General features: G+C 60.0%; 1 protein-coding gene across 2 annotated transcripts in view; it reads left to right on the plus strand.

Moving 5' to 3' along the window:
- The first annotated feature begins 4,788 nt into the window (after positions 1-4,788).
- The window catches only part of BCAR1 (BCAR1 scaffold protein, Cas family member), a 37,538-nt gene continuing 26,059 nt past the window's right edge, over positions 4,789-16,267 (plus strand). The window contains exon 1 of one of the 2 annotated variants that reach the window (XM_043495366.1): positions 4,789-4,993. In XM_043495366.1, coding sequence (XP_043351301.1) covers positions 4,982-4,993 — 12 coding nt within the window. In that variant the 5' untranslated portion in view covers positions 4,789-4,981. The remainder of the gene's footprint in view (positions 4,994-16,267) is intronic. The other variant, XM_038368670.2, reaches the window with a different exon arrangement.

Below are 16,267 nucleotides of genomic sequence, written 5' to 3' on the forward strand. Positions count from 1 at the left end.
ACACCCAGCCCGTCTCTCTCACTCTCACGCAGACACACACACTCACACCCAGCCCGTCTCTCTCTCGCTCTCACACACACACACTCACACCCAGCCCGTCTCTCTCTCTCTCTCACAGACACACACACTCACACCCAGCCCGTCTCTCTCTCTCTCACGCAGACACACACACTCACACCCAGCCCGTCTCTCTCGCTCTCACACAGACACACACACTCACACACAGCCCGTCTCTCTCGCTCTCACACACACTCTCACACAGCCCGTCTCTCTCGCTCTCACGCAGACACACACACTCACACCCAGCCCGTCTCTCTCACTCTCACGCAGACACACACACTCACACCCAGCCCGTCTCTCTCGCTCTCACGCAGACACACACACTCACACCCAGCCCGTCTCTCTCTCGCTCTCACGCAGACACACACACTCACACCCAGCCCGTCTCTCTCGCTCTCACGCAGACACACACACTCACACAGCCCGTCTCTCTCGCTCTCACGCAGACACACACACTCACACCGAGCCCGTCTCTCTCGCTCTCACACACACACACTCTCACACAGCCCATCTCTCTCGCTCTCACGCAGACACACACACTCACACCCAGCCCGTCTCTCTCTCTCTCTCACTCAGACACACACACTCACACCGAGCCCGTCTCTCTCGCTCTCACACACACACACTCTCACACAGCCCATCTCTCGCGCTCTCACGCAGACACACACACTCACACCCAGCCCGTCTCTCTCTCTCTCACGCAGACACACACACACTCACACCCAGCCCGTCTCTCTCTCTCTCACGCAGACACACACACTCACACCCAGCCCGTCTCTCTCGCTCTCACACAGACACACACACTCACACCCAGCCCGTCTCTCTCGCTCTCACACACACACACTCTCACACAGCCCGTCTCTCTCGCTCTCACGCAGACACACACACTCACACCCAGCCCGTCTCTCTCGCTCTCACACACACACACTCTCACACAGCCCGTCTCTCTCGCTCTCACACACACACACTCACACCCAGCCCGTCTCCCTCGCTCTCACGCACACACCACGCATCACTCACACCCAGCCCGTCTCTCGCTCTCACGCAGACACACACACTCACACCCAGCCCATCTCTCTCGCTCTCACACACACACACACACTCACACCCAGCCCGTCTCCCTCGCTCTCACACACACACACTCTCACACAGCCCGTCTCTCTCGCTCTCACAGAGACACACACACTCACACCCAGCCCGTCTCTCTCGCTCTCACGCAGACACACACACTCACACCCAGCCCGTCTCCCTCGCTCTCACACACACACACTCTCACACAGCCCGTCTCTCTCGCTCTCACAGACACACACACTCACACCCAGCCCGTCTCTCTCGCTCTCACGCAGACACACACACTCACACCCAGCCCGTCTCCCTCGCTCTCACACAGACACACTCTCACACAGCCCGTCTCTCTCGCTGTCACACACACACACTCTCACACAGCCCGTCTCTCTCGCTCTCACACACACACACTCACACCCAGCCCGTCTCTCTCGCTCTCACGCAGACACACACACTCACACCCAGCCCGTCTCCCTCGCTCTCACACACACACACTCACACCCAGCCCGTCTCCCTCGCTCTCACACACACACACTCACACCCAGCCCGTCTCTCTCTCTCTCACGCAGACACACACACTCACACCCAGCCCGTCTCTCTCGCTCTCACGCAGACACACACACTCACACCCCAGCCCGTCTCTCTCGCTCTCACGCAGACACACACACTCACACCCAGCCCGTCTCTCTCGCTCTCACACAGACACACACACTGACACACAGCCCGTCTCTCTCGCTCTCACACACACACACTCTCACACAGCCCGTCTCTCTCGCTCTCACACACACACTCACACCCAGCCCGCTCTCTCGCTCTCACGCAGACACACACACTCACACCCAGCCCGTCTCTCTCGCTCTCACACAGACACACACACTGACACCCAGCCCGTCTCTCTCGCTCTCACACACACACTCTCACACAGCCCGTCTCTCTCGCTCTCACACACACACACTCACACCCAGCCCGTCTCTCTCGCTCTCACACACACACACGCTCACACAGCCCATCTCTCTTGCTCTCACGCAGACACACACACTCACACCCAGCCCGTCTCTCTCTCTCTCACGCACACACACACACACACAGCCCATCTCTCTCTCTCTCACGCACACACACACTCACACCCAGCCCGTCTCTCTCGCTCTCACACAGACACACACACTCACACCCAGCCCGTCTCTCTCGCTCTCACGCAGACACACACACTCACACCCAGCCCGTCTCTCTCGCTCCACACACACACACTCACACCCAGCCCGTCTCTCTCTCTCTCATGCAGACACACACACTCACACCCAGCCCGTCTCTCTCGCTCTCACAGACACACACACTCACACACAGCCCGTCTCTCTCGCTCTCACACACACACACTCTCACACAGCCCGTCTCTCTCGCTCTCACGCAGACACACACACTCACACCCAGCCCGTCTCTCTCGCTCTCACGCAGACACACTCACACCCAGCCCGTCTCTCTCGCTCTCACACAGACACACACACTCACACCCAGCCCTCTCTCTCTCGCTCTCACACACACTCTCACACAGCCCGTCTCTCTCGCTCTCACGCAGACCCACACACTCACACCCAGCCCGTCTCTCTCGCTCTCACGCAGACACACACACTCACACCCAGCCCGTCTCTCTCGCTCTCACACACACACAGTCACACCCAGCCCGTCTCTCGCGCTCTCACGCAGACACACACACTCACACCGAGCCCGTCTCTCTCGCTCTCACGCAGACACACACACTCACACCGAGCCCGTCTCTCTCGCTCTCACGCAGACACACACACTCACACCGAGCCCGTCTCTCTCGCTCTCACACACACACACTCTCACACAGCCCCTCTCTCGCTCTCACGCAGACACACACACTCACACCCAGCCCGTCTCTCTCGCTCTCTCACGCAGACACACACACTCACACCCAGCCCGTCTCTCTCTCTCTCACTCAGACACACACTCTCACACCCAGCCCGTCTCTCTCGCTCTCACGCAGACACACACACTCACACCCAGCCCGTCTCTCTCGCTCTCACGCACACACCACATCTCACACCCCAGCCCGTCTCTCTCGCTCTCCTCAGACACACACACTACACCCAGCCCTCTCTCTCGCTCTCACACACACCACTCTCACACAGCCCGCTCTCCTCGCTCTCACACACACACACTCCACCCAGCCCGTCTCTCTCGCTCTCACGCAGACACACACCTCACCCCAGCCGTCTCTCTCGCTCTCACCACCACACTCTCACCAGCCCGTCTCTCTCGCTCTCACACACACACACTCTCACACAGCCCATCTCTCTCGCTCTCACACACACACACTCACACCCAGCCCGTCTCTCTCGCTCTCACACACACACACTCTCACACAGCCCATCTCTCGCTCTCACGCAGACACACACACTCACACCCAGCCCGTCTCTCTCGCTCTCACACGCAGACACACACACTCACACCCAGCCCGTCTCTCTCTCTCTCACCAGACACACACACTCACACCCAGCCCATCTCTCTCTCTCTCACGCAGACACACACTCACACCCAGCCCGTCTCTCTCGCTCTCACACAGACACACACACTCACACCCAGCCCGTCTCTCTCGCTCTCACACAGACACACACACTCACACCCAGCCCGTCTCTCTCGCTCTCACACACACACTCACACCCAGCCCATCTCTCTCTCTCACGCAGACACACACACTCACACCCAGCCCGTCTCTCTCGCTCTCACACAGACACACACTCACACACACAGCCCGTCTCTCTCGCTCTCACACACACACACTCTCACACAGCCCGTCTCTCTCGCTCTCACGCAGACACACACACTCACACCCAGCCCGTCTCTCTCGCTCTCACGCAGACACACACTCACACCCAGCCCGTCTCTCTCGCTCTCACACACACACACTCACACCCAGCCCGTCTCTCTCGCTCTCACGCAGACACACACACTCACACCCAGCCCGTCTCTCTCGCTCTCACACACACACACTCACACCCAGCCCGTCTCTCTCGCTCTCACGCAGACACACACACTCACACCCAGCCCGTCTCTCTCTCTCTCACGGAGACACACTCACACCCAGCCCGTCTCCCTCGCTCTCACACACACACACTCACATCCAGCCCGTCTCTCTCGCTCTCACACACACACACTCACACCCAGCCCGTCTCTCTCGCTCTCACGCAGACACACACACTCACACCCAGCCCGTCTCTCTCTCTCTCACGGAGACACACTCACACCCAGCCCGTCTCCCTCGCTCTCACACACACACACTCACACACAGCCCGTCTCTCTCGCTCTCACACACACACACTCACACCCACCCACTCTCTCGCTCTCACGCAGACACACACACTCACACCCAGCCCATCTCTCTCGCTCTCACACACACACACTCACACCCAGCCCGTCTCTCTCGCTCTCACACACACACCACCCATCACTCACACCCAGCCCATGTCAATCATATACACAAACCCCGCCCCCGTCACACACACTCGCACACACCCAGCCCGTCTCTCTCGCTTACACACACACGCGCGCTCCCCGGCTCGGCTCCCCCCGCTGGGCTCGGCAGCGCCCCCTGCTGTCCCGGCCGCGGCCGGCGGTGGGCGGCGCTGGAGGCGGGCAGTTCCCTGGCAGCCCGGCGCTGGCGGCCAGTCGGCCGAGGGAGCGCTGCGGTGCGGAGCTGCCGAGCCGAGCCGGGCCGGGCCGCGCCGCCTGGGCCCGCGGGACGATGCGCTGACGGGCCTGGGGCGGGCAGCCTGCGCCGAGCGCCGGGATCGCCGCTGTGCAGCCGGCGGGGCCCTGCTGGGGCCGCCCGGGGAAGATGAACTACCTGGTGAGTGCCCGGCCTGCGCCCCGCCCCGCCCCGCCGGGGCCGGGGCCGGGGCCGGGGCCGGGGCCAGCCGGAGCCGCCCGCCGTGCAGCCAGGGGGAGCAGAGCAGAGCCCGGCTGGCGCTGGCGCTGGCGCTGGGGGTGCCCGGAGCGGGGCCTCTCTGCCCGCCCGCCGGGCCCATCCCCGCTGGCTCCCGGCGCCCCTAGAGCGCCCGGGGGCGTCGTGCTGGGGCGGCTGGAGCTCGGCCCGGGGACGCCGCCGGGCGGAGGCGGATTCCCCGCCCCAGGGAGCCGGACCCAGCTGCAGGGACGTGCCCGGGCCTGGGAGCTGCCGGGCGCCGCCCCCTGCGCCCCCCGCAGAGACAATGCGGAGCCCCCCGGCGCTGGGGAGCCCGAGCCCGAGCCCGAGGCGCCTTTCCTGCTCCCGGCTCGCCAGCTGGCCGGGCCCAGGCTGCGCTCGGGTTACCGCGGGGCTGGCCGGGCTGTGCCGCCGCGATGATGCGCATGTGCCCTGTCCGCTGCGATCCGGGCCATTCCCGGGATCGGCTCTGCCGGCCCGGGATCGTGGCACGAACCGCCCCGCCGGGCTCCTGGGGATCCTGGTCTGGCCCCGGGCCGCTTCCCTGGTGAAGCCAGGGCTCGGGGCGGGCGCCTGGGTGGCAGCCATCCACAGCTGGTACTAGCCCGACCATGCCAGAGGGCGTGCGGGGGGCTGGGTTTTTCTCGGAGTGGGGGGCTCTGAGTGGCAGGGCTGCGGTGAAGTTGTCACAGCTACGGACAGGGGCTGGTTTCGGTGCCCTGGGTCAGGATCTGGCCCAGCAGCCCGGAGGGGATGGGGGACAGTGTTTCTGAGGTGTGGAGCTGCGCCTTTGTCCTTTGAAGGAGATCGGAAACAGAAACCAGTGGCTGAATCCCCTGGGCGAGGCTGTTGCAGGCTTGTGGCTGCTCAGGGGCCTCCCTGTAATGAGTTTGTTGGGGTCTCAGGCCAGTTCCTGGAGGGCCTGGCATGGCCTGCTCTCCAGCCCACCAGTGCTCTTGGTGCTCCCTTTGCTCCCGTGAGCTCCTCTCCCCCCAGTGTCAGGGCAGGCACTTGCCGTAGTTGCCTGTTGCGTGTATCTGCCTCATGCCAGCAGTGTGCAAGGGTCCCAGTGCTGCCTACCGCGACAGCAGCGGGTGCAGGTTTGCTTGGTGCTATCCCTGCCCTAGAGGTGTGCATGGGATGGGAAGTCCCAGCACTACCTGCCCAACATTGCAGTCCACTCTTGTGGATGTGGGTTTACAGCCTGGGTGACTAACCCAGGTGAAGGTGACCTGGCTGTGACATGGGCAATTAGCTGGGCTAAGCTGGGAGGCCAGGGGGCATATTTCCCCCATAGGATCCCCTCTCCCAGCAGCAGTGTGGACCATTGCCCTGCCCCAGGCTAACATCGGCATCTAGCACCTGCCAGCCCAGGATCTCAAAGCTCTTAACAAGGTGATGGCCACCATCTTGGCTGAGAGGCCGGGACTCAAACTGGTCACCTCCAGGGCTAACTGTGTGAGCTGGCCCGTGGCACGTGTTCATCTGTGACACTTGGTGCCTTCATCTCCCCCATAGGGAGGGTCAGGGTCGGTATCCCTGGTTTACAGACTGGGACCTGCGGCTCTGAGGGGAAGTGACCTGCCTGGAGGTTGTGCAGCACATCTGGCCAAGTGTCTTACTTCCAGGCCCTGCTCTCACCACCGGCCTGTGCTCCCTCCCTGACTTGGCCCTGTCTGGGATGGCACAAGCCTCTAGGCAGGGGGCATTGCTCCCCACTCCCACCCTGCTGGTGTGTTCCTGGGTTACCCTTCAAACCCTTCCCTCCCTTTTCTCTCTGCCCCCCCAGGGAGCCCTTCCCACCACCGTCAGCACCCTGTCACTGGGCTGCGAGTGCCCTCTGGCGCTCAGCGCCACCCTGTAATCAGCCAGGAGTGGGCACCACAAAGCACTCCCAGCCCCTCTCTTGCTGGCCCCAGGAGCATGGGCCCAGGCCTGGCAGCACCCAGACCCCACTGGCCACCCAGGCTGGCTCCCCGCAGGGGCTGAGCAGGTGGGCCTGGGACCCGGCCAGCTGAGCTGGGAGTCTGGGGTCTAGAAGCATTTTACCATCCAAAACTGAGCAGCTGGGTGTAGCAGGCGCGTGGGACTGTGCTAGGCAGTGGGGCCCCAAGGCCCGTCAAGGATGGGTGCCGGATTTCCCCCTCCCAAGGCGAGGTTTACCATTGGTAACTGAAGGAGGAGGGAGGGAGCCATTCCTGGGAGGAGGCCAACTGGGGGTGAATAACTGGCATGGCTGGTGATTAGTGCGAGAGCGTAAGTGCCCTGCCTGTGCTCGTCAGCCGGCCCCAGAGCACGTCGTTAATGATTCACCGCCAATGATCAGCAATCTCCAGGCCTAGCTAATCCGGCTGTGTGAATACAGTACAGGGCCGGGGGAGGGGAGTGACTCCTTTCATGTCAGATTACAGCATTGTGGCAGTGCTGAGTGGGGCAGCTGGAGCAGGGACCCATGCGGGGCTAGCAAACTGAGAAGAGATGTGCCCCTGCGTCTCACCTGCCTTCTGCAGCGGCTCCCCTGGCATACAAGTAGCATGCCCCTCGGGGCAGCGCCTGCACCTTGGGCTGGTGCTGAGCCATGCAAACCCACATGGGCCAGGGCTAGTGAGGGGATCTTCCCCCAGGGCAGTGGTCTGTACACTCCCTTGCTGATCAGCGCTCTTGTGACACTGCATGTTATGGGCTCTCATCACAGAGCGGGATTCTGTGGTCTGAGAGTTTGTGGCTAATATACTAGCTGGTCCCCTTGCTCTGTTTAGCAGTTCTCTGTTTAACCCCTTCACACCCAGATTTGCCCAAGGTTTGCTTGAGCAAGAAGGATCAAATGAGTAGCACCTAGTGAGTGGAAAGTGGGGTGGGCTGGTGGAGGGGGTGGGAGCTGGGGTTTGCTCCTGGCCCTGCCAGCTGGGTCCATTTCTTCTCCCACGTTTTGCCTTGTTCAGATTGCAGGCCCTGTGGGGCCGGGACTGTCTGTCACTGGGGGTACATACAGCGCCCAGCGCAACTGAGCCCTGAATGCGATTGTTACCATAATACAGACCAATAATGAAGGGGGAGTTTAGGGCCTGTTGAGTTGGTGGTCCCCCAAATGGAATCCATCCTCCTGCCTGGGCAGAGACGATAGACGCCTGTCAGAGGGCATGTGTTGGCTGCTAAGAACATAAGAGCAGCCAGACTGGGGAAGACCAATGGCCCACCTAGTCCAGTGTCCTGTCTTCTGACAGTGGCCAGTGCCAGGTGCTTCAGAGGGCATGAACAGAACAGGGCCATTGAGTGATCTGTTGTCCAGTCCCACCATTTGGCAGTCAGAGATCTAGGGGCACCCAGAGCATGGGGTACAGTACAGGGGAGGGGAGCGACTCCTTTCATGTCAGATGACCATCTTGGCTAATAGCCATTGCTGGACCCATCATCCATGCTGTACTGGCCCCCTTCAGCTGCCAGCAGCTGCCGTGTGTGAAGTGTGGCTGTAAAAGCAGGTAGCGTGCGAGGTTGTTCCAGGAACAGGGCATGGCAAGTGCTGAGCTTATCTGTCTCTTTATCTTTCGCTTTGCTGGGAAAGTGTCACTCCCAGGACCTGGCTCTCCTGGCTGCCCCAAGGGAGGGTGAGGTGAGTGCTAGGTGTAAGGCTGAACCACAGTGCAGGCTGGGGAGGGACCTGCCATTTGTATGCCCCAAGGGTGCAGCTGCTGCACAAGAGCCTAAAATTGCTGGTGTGGGGCCCTGGGCAGGTCCTGACTGGAGGCTGAGCAGCACCCGCTTCGTCTCATTGGTTACCCTGCGTAGCTCCCAGTGGGGCTTGCTTCCAATTCCTGGGTAAGGCTCATGGCAGACCCCTCAGAGAAGGCAACCAGTGTGGCTAGTCTTCACCAGACAGCCAGGGAGAGCCAGTCTTGGTGAGGAAGGATGGCACAGTGGCTTAGTGTCCCAGACTGGGACTTGGGAGACCTGGGTTCAAATCCCTGTTCTGCCACCGACTACCCCCCCGGTCAAGTCACTTAGCTGCTCTGTGCCTCAGTTTCCCCATCTGAACAATCAGGGTATAGTGGGGGCAGCTGCCCCACTCCAGTAAATCAGGGGTTAAAAGCAGTCCTGGAGAGGGCTGTGGCTGGGAAAAGCTAGGCTGATTGGGGAAGCAGCCACAGCTGTGGCCAGCTCAATTAGGTCCCAGCTGGCCTGATAAAAGGACTGTGGGCCAGAAGTTGGAGGAGTCTCACTGTAGCCCTAGAGTGGGAAGGGCTAGCTGCCTGGGAGCAAGGTACCTGAAGCAGGGGAGTGCTGGGGAAAAGGGCAAGAGGAACTGGGGAGCTCCAGCCTGGCAACTCCCCTGACTGCAGGCCTTGTTGAAGGTCTATGGAAGTGCTGGGGCTGCAGAGGTGTGGCCTGGGTTAGGCAAAGGCGGCAGGTCCTTCCCCCTTGCCAATGATGAGTGGCCATTACAGTCTGACCCAGTGAGCGGGGGCTAGATGATGACTGGCAGTAGCCACTGAGGCAAGGTGGATTTAGAGGGTTGGGGGGTTTCCCTGGGAGGGGAGACCGAGAGTGTAGGGGTACTGCTGGGGCAGAACATCAGGGTAAAGGGCACGGGTCTGGGAGGGACACGGGGTCAGCGGCAGGCGAGACACCAACCTGCAGAGGGTGTGCTGTAAGCTGGAAAAGAGCTAATTCCTAGATGACCAGCAGGAGGCGCTACACCAGTGAGCAGAGTAGCACTTTGCTACAGATGGTGTCAGGGTTCCCTCCCCCCGCTGAACTGTGGGGTACAGATGTGGGGACCCGCATGAAAAACCCCCTAAGCTTATTTCTACCAGCTTAGGTTAAAAACTTCCTCAAAGCACAAATCCTTCCCTGTCCTTGGATGAGTACTGCTGCCACCACCAAGTGAGTTAGACAAAGTTTCAGGAAAAGGACCACTTTGAGTTCCTGTTTCCCCAAAATATCCCCCCAAGCCCCTTCACCCCCTTTCCTGGGGAGGCTTGAGAATAATCTACCAACCAGATAGGTAAATAAGGTGAGCACAGACCAGACCCTTGGGTTTTTAGGACACTAAAAACCAATCAGATTCTTAAAAAAACAGAACTTTATTATAAAGAAAAAGTAAAAGAAACACCTCTGTAAAATCAGGGTGGAAGGTAATTTTACAGGGTAATAAGATTTAAAACAGAGGATTCCTCTCTAGGCAAAACTTAAAAGTTATAAAAAACAAGGATAAACCTCCCTCTTAGCACAGGGATAATTCACAAGCTAAAACAAAAGATAATCTAATATATTTCCTTCCTATTACTTACAATTTATAGTCTTGGATGCTTAGTTCAGGTATGGCTTTAAGAGATGTATTTTCCCTGCCCTGGTTCCTCGCTGACCCAGAGAGAAGGCACAGAAACACAAAACAAAAACCTTCCCCCACAAGATTTGAAAGTATCTTCTCCCCTTATTGGTCCTTTTGGTCAGGTGCCAACCAAGTTATCTGAGCTTCTTAACCCTTTACAGGTAAAGGAAGGATTTTATGCTACCCTTTGCTGTATGTTTATGACAGAAGGTAATAGCATGGCCCTGTCTCCCAGGGGTTTGGGAGGTTACATATGGGCTCAGGTGCTGTGGTAGTAGGGGCCAGATAAATACCATAGATAAGTGAGCATTTGAGGGTTTATGCACTGTGTTGGACCCTCACCTGGTCACTTATCAGAGGTGGTGGAGCAGTGCTGAGCTGAGGCCACTGGGAGGTACTTTGGGCCAGTCTCATAAGGCAGGAGGTCACCTGGTCAAGGCAGGCTCTGCTGTGGTCTGGGGGGGGCAATGGCCAAATGGCAGGCACGGGGAGGCAGAGCTCAGCGTCTGCTGTGGTGTGGGACAGGACACCCAGGCTGGTGCAAGATAGGCCCTGGTGGACCCAGCGCTGGGGGCAGAGGGTGAAGAGACCGAGATACTGAGGCCACGGAGCAAAGGGCAGAGCAGCTCCTGGGACTGCTCCATCCTCAGGGGCAGGGAGTGGGAGGGGAGGCAGCCCACACAGCTCACAAGCCTCTTTGCACAAGACCTCCACTGGAGCCTGCTTCTAGGTGCTGCTACTGCAGTGACAGGCCACAGCTCGATGGCGACATGCCTAGTTCTGGGGGGGAGTGCTGTGCCCCTTGCACACAGTGGCTGCCCAGGCACCTGGCGGCTGCCCACTCCCATCCCTGAGAGGGACATAGTCTGATGGCGTGATGATGAGCAGACTGCAAGCCAGGGTTGCCCCAGTCCTGGAGGGATAATGGGGAGAGCAGCCTTTCCTAAACAAGGGTCCCACCCCTGGGCAGCAGTGTCCGAACGAAGCCCAGGGCTCCTGGAGGGTTCAGTTCCAGCTGGTGAATGTGGCTGTGAGCCCACTTGTGCCAGGGCATCCCCAGGCGTGGGTGATCAGAGCCTTGGCTCCCCCATCTCTGTGTGCGGCAGCTGGGACTGGGTGCTGCTGGGGTGGGGGCAAATGGTACCTGGGCAAGACGCCCCTGGCAGACCCCCCATGGCCAAACTGCAGCCAGGAGGGAGCAGAGAATCCAGGGGGATCCCTGAGCAGGAGTCGCTGAGGCCCTTCCCTGCCTGGCACTGGACTACGCCGTGCCCATGGTGGGCACTGGGACCTGGCGCCCAGGCTCCATGTGCTCCTAGTCTGCAGGCGCAGGGCAGGGCCTGTCTGCAGGAACAGCTTCTGCTGCAGCTGGCGTGCTGAGCTCCAGGGTCATGTCTGGACAGGACGGGCGGCTGGAGGGGGTCGGGGGGGTGGCTGTCTCATCCAGATGCCTCCTCGCTTGCATCAGCTGGGCGCACCTGGGGCTGGGTGAGCTCAGCCTGCAGTGCTCACTGGATAGCGCTCTCCCACAGGAGTCTCAGCAGTGCAAGTGCTCTGGGCGGGTGGCCTATGTGGGTAGCTCTGGTGGCAGGTGTTTGTATGTGGGGGATGAGGAGGGAGCCAGCCGAGGGGGGAGGACAATAAATCTGCAGCAGCAGCTGCTCTGCTGGGCTCCTCCCTCCAGTCAGATGCAGGGAGGAGTGGGGAGGGTGAATACAGTTCTGTGTCTACACAGAGAGTAGGGCCCAGGCTGTTCTGGGAGCATCCGAACTTTGGCCTCAGCCCTGCTGCGGCAGAGGAGAGGGGCCCTGCGAGGGGCTGGGATGGTTCCCCAGATGCCATGGGAAGACCACGTGGCTTGGCTGATGTGATCAGCACCGTGGGGTGCTGCTGGGTCCCATCTAACCAGGGTGGGCTGCGTTAGCCAGTGAACCTGGCTCGCAGGCTGCTCCTGGATCCCGCTGGGTGAAAGGCAGTCGTGTCCAGAGGTGGCCTTGCAGGAGGAGGTGAATCGTGACTGCGGATCTCCCAGTGGACTGGCAGCTGGAGCGAGCCTGGTGTCCGGGGGGGTACCTGCCCTCAGCTGCCCCGGGGAGATAATCAGGGCTTGGAGAAATCCCTGATCAGACCCAGAGCATTGTTAGAACCCATCCCTAGAGCTGAGTCTGGGGAGCCACTTACAACACAGGGAAACACTTGTGTAGAAGGGACCTGGCCACGCTGCCAGCACTAGGCCAGCCTGGTCACTGGCACGTGGATCGGTCCATGTATGACCCTCACAGTGAGGCCTGGCTCCTTGCAGCGGGTACCCCCAGACACCAGCTCCCGAAGGGGGGCAGATCAGTTGCCAGGGTTTGGAATGTTTTGGGCCTCATTTGTCATCATTGCAAAGCAAGATGAACATGAACCCACCCACCCACGGGCGCCCCACACATGCACCCAACTGGAGTCCTTCGTGGGGGCTGAATTGCGCTGGTAGGGCTGGGCAAGCTAAGAGCAGCCCAAGACACCGTTGCTCTGAGTTTCCCTCTGTTCAAGCCTACCTCTGAGATGGGCCCAGATCCTCTGCTGCCGCCCCTAGCATGGCACAATAGGCTCTTCAGTCCTTCGTCTCCACCTGGCAGCCGCTATGAGCACCCTGAAGGGGCAGGGACATCACCTGGGTGTGGTCAGCAAAGGGGTTCTCTACGGCTCAGTGCCCAAGGGAAGGGCTAGAAACCAGTCATGGGAGTGGTAGAGTGGGGGAAGGAAATGCCCTTATGAAGGTAGCAGACCTTCCCCAGGGTCATAGCACTGGGCTGAGCCCCAAGTCCCAATCCAGTAACAACTGGATTGTGTGCACTATTGCCCTCTAGTGGCCAGAATTGGGCCTGTTTGGCAATATACAATAGGCCCTATACTGCTAATGGCTAGTGGGGAGTCTCCTGTAGCTCAAGTGGCAGAATCCTGTGCAGGAGCATCTGGCTTCTCTCCCCACTGCCCCCAGCGTGTCCTGAGTGGCTAGGGTGGCAGCACCTTCACAACCTTCAAGTCCTGGCAGTGGGGGAATTGTTATGATACCAAACCTAGTGGAGGCTCAGGTCTTTCCCATGGGTTCCTTCTGCCCCGTTACCACGAGCGCAGCAGTGTTCTCCTCCTGGGAAGCTTCCGGTCCTGCCATACGGCTGCTGTGTTCAGGGCCTGCAGCCCCATCTTATGTGGGGAAGGCGATGGCAGAGGCCCTGGGTTACCCTCATTGGGTTGGGACCAGCCCAGGGGTGTTGCATATTGAGGCCCCTCACCTGAGCTCAGAGGTGTGGGGGACTCCCCCAGGAGAGGGGCTGGCTGGCTGGCTTAGCAGGTGGAGGATTTACAGCCTATGACGTTCGTCCCTGCTCTGAGACAGCCAGCAGTGTTTGGGTGGCCATGTGGCCAAGCCAGCTAGGAGCCAACCCGGCCTCTGGTCCCAGCTCTGCCATTGACTCACCTGTGACCTTGGGCAAGTCTCTGAGCGTGTACGCTGGCCTCCCATGTGGCTCCGTTCCAGGGAGGGGCGTGGTGTTGTGCCCGATGAGCATTGGCTGTGAGGGTGAAGGGCTTGGTTCTGTGTCTGTTAGTGCTGGGATCTCTGAAAATTGGGGTGGATCCCAGCACCATGCATCTGGGGAGCTGAAAACGGTTCCTTAGCCATCCTGGGGAAAATAATCATCCCTAGCTCTTGCTCTGCATTAATCTCAGTGCACTTTGCTAGGGGTCAGTGTCATCTCCATTTTACAGCTGGGGAAACTGAGACACAGCAGGGAAGCGACTTGCTTGTGCTAACCCAGCAGAGTTGGGAATAGAACCCAGGTTTTCCAAATCCCAGCCAACTGCTCTGTCCGCTAGGCCAAGCTGCCTTCACCCTTCTTGTGTTTCCCCATTGTTGGTATCTTGGGGAAGGGGTGCACCTGGCCAGTACTGGTTTTACCATAAAGAAAAGGAGGACTTGAGGCACCTTAGAGACTAACAAATTTATTAGAGCATAAGCTTTCGTGAGCTACAGCTCACTTCATCGGATGAAGTGAGCTGTAGCTCATGAAAGCTTATGCTCTAATAAATTTGTTAGTCTCTAAGGTGCCTCAAGTCCTCCTTTTCTTTTTTGCGAATACAGACTAACACGGCTGCTACTCTGAAACCTGGTTTTACCATGGCGCTAGTGGCTCCATGGTTCCAGGCCCACTCTCAGAAGGGGTCCCAGTGTCAGGACCGTGGCCCCAACTTCCCTCCCCACTCTGCCCCGAGGCTCCACCCAACGCTGACTCCTCTTCACCCGCCTCACCACCTCTGGCCCCTGAGTGTGGGGCCAGTAGCGCAGCTGGGTAGGGCAGGCTTCTGGGGCTCACATCCCAGGGATATGATCCACTCCTCAGCATGGCTCTGGCTTGGGCAGTCTCTGCTACCTGCTATCTGTGGGGTCTTGCCCACCTCCCCAGGCCAAGCTGCTTGGGACCAGGGCATGGGCAGGGCCGTCTTGGGCAATGCAGGTGGCTTGGCTGGACCCCTCCAGGCAAGTGGGTCCTGAGGGAGCCCAGCCCAGGCAGACCTCACTCCTGCTTTGTCCTGGCTGATTGCACTGCTCCTGAGGGGCCAGAGCAATCCCCAACCAGCCCCAGCTGTGCTGCTGTCACGGCCCACACATGGACATGGTCACTTCCCAGCGGGCGGTGAGTGTGGCTGGGGGACAGGCAGGGTGTGGGGGAGTGGGTCTCAGGGGGGATCTGGGGCAGGGGTCTGTGTGTGGGCACTTTGGGCACTGGGGGGGTCTGTGTCGGGTACTTCTGGAGGAATGAAAACAGGTCCCCCTGCAGATTTCTTTGCTTCCTTTGAGAAAGTGAGGGAGAAGAAAAGGGAAGCAGCCATTGGGGGGAGGGCAGGGGGACTGGGAATGCCCATGGGCATTGCCCCCAAACAGAGGCAAGATGTGGGGGGCACACAGGGTCACATGCCACTGCCCCCCCTTCTGTGAGTGCTGTGTTGCCCAGCTGAAAAAAGAGGATGTTGCTCAGCTCCGCTGACTCTGCAGCTGGACCCCAGCGTCTCAGCCCTCATGCTGGGTGAGCCCCCCCTGCTCGTTGGAAGCCCACCCTGCTTTCTGTGCAACAGAGAGTGACCCCTGTGGGGTGTGGCAGGGGGCAGGCTGGGGAGGGGATGGAGCGGTGGGGAAGGAAGCGGGCGGGAGGGAGATGGAGCGGTGGGGAAGGAATCGGGGGGTATGGGAAGCGGTAGCCCGGCATGCAACATCCCCTCAGCAGCAACTGGGACTCCCCCATTAAGCAGGCCCATCACACCCCCACCCTGACAAGCCCTATCTCCCCTGCATCTAGACCACTGGGATGAGCCCCCCAGATACTCCCAGTGAGCCCCACCAGCTGCACCAGGACCCCCACCCAAATGAACCCCACCTCCCCTACACCTAGACACTCCCCACTGAGCCCCAACCACCTTCACTGCAGAGTTCCACTGCCCCTGTACCTGGGACATTCCCTTGTGCATCCAGATCCCCCACTGAGCTGCACGCACCCAGATTGCCCCACACAGGAACCTCTTACCCCCACCTGGATCCTCCCTAAGTGCCTCTGCACTTGTATCCTGCTGCCGGGATGAGCATGTCTGTCCATATCTGGAGCACCTGGCGCAGAGGGGCAGGGCTCCAAGGTGTTTCTGGGGCAGGCCTGGCCCTTTCGCTGTGTCAGGGTCGAGTGCTGCCTCACTGCCGAGTTCCTGTCCCGGGGCTGGGGGAGGCTGTAGGGTGATCTCCCACCTCCATGCAGCTAGTGGCCTGTGCTCCTCACGGCCAGGCTGGAGCTTCCGCATTTATTGGCAAAAAAAAAAAATTGCGGAATTTTAAAATA

The sequence above is a fragment of the Dermochelys coriacea genome, chromosome 12, assembly GCF_009764565.3.
Source record: "Dermochelys coriacea isolate rDerCor1 chromosome 12, rDerCor1.pri.v4, whole genome shotgun sequence".
NCBI classification, from domain to species: Eukaryota; Metazoa; Chordata; order Testudines; family Dermochelyidae; genus Dermochelys; species Dermochelys coriacea.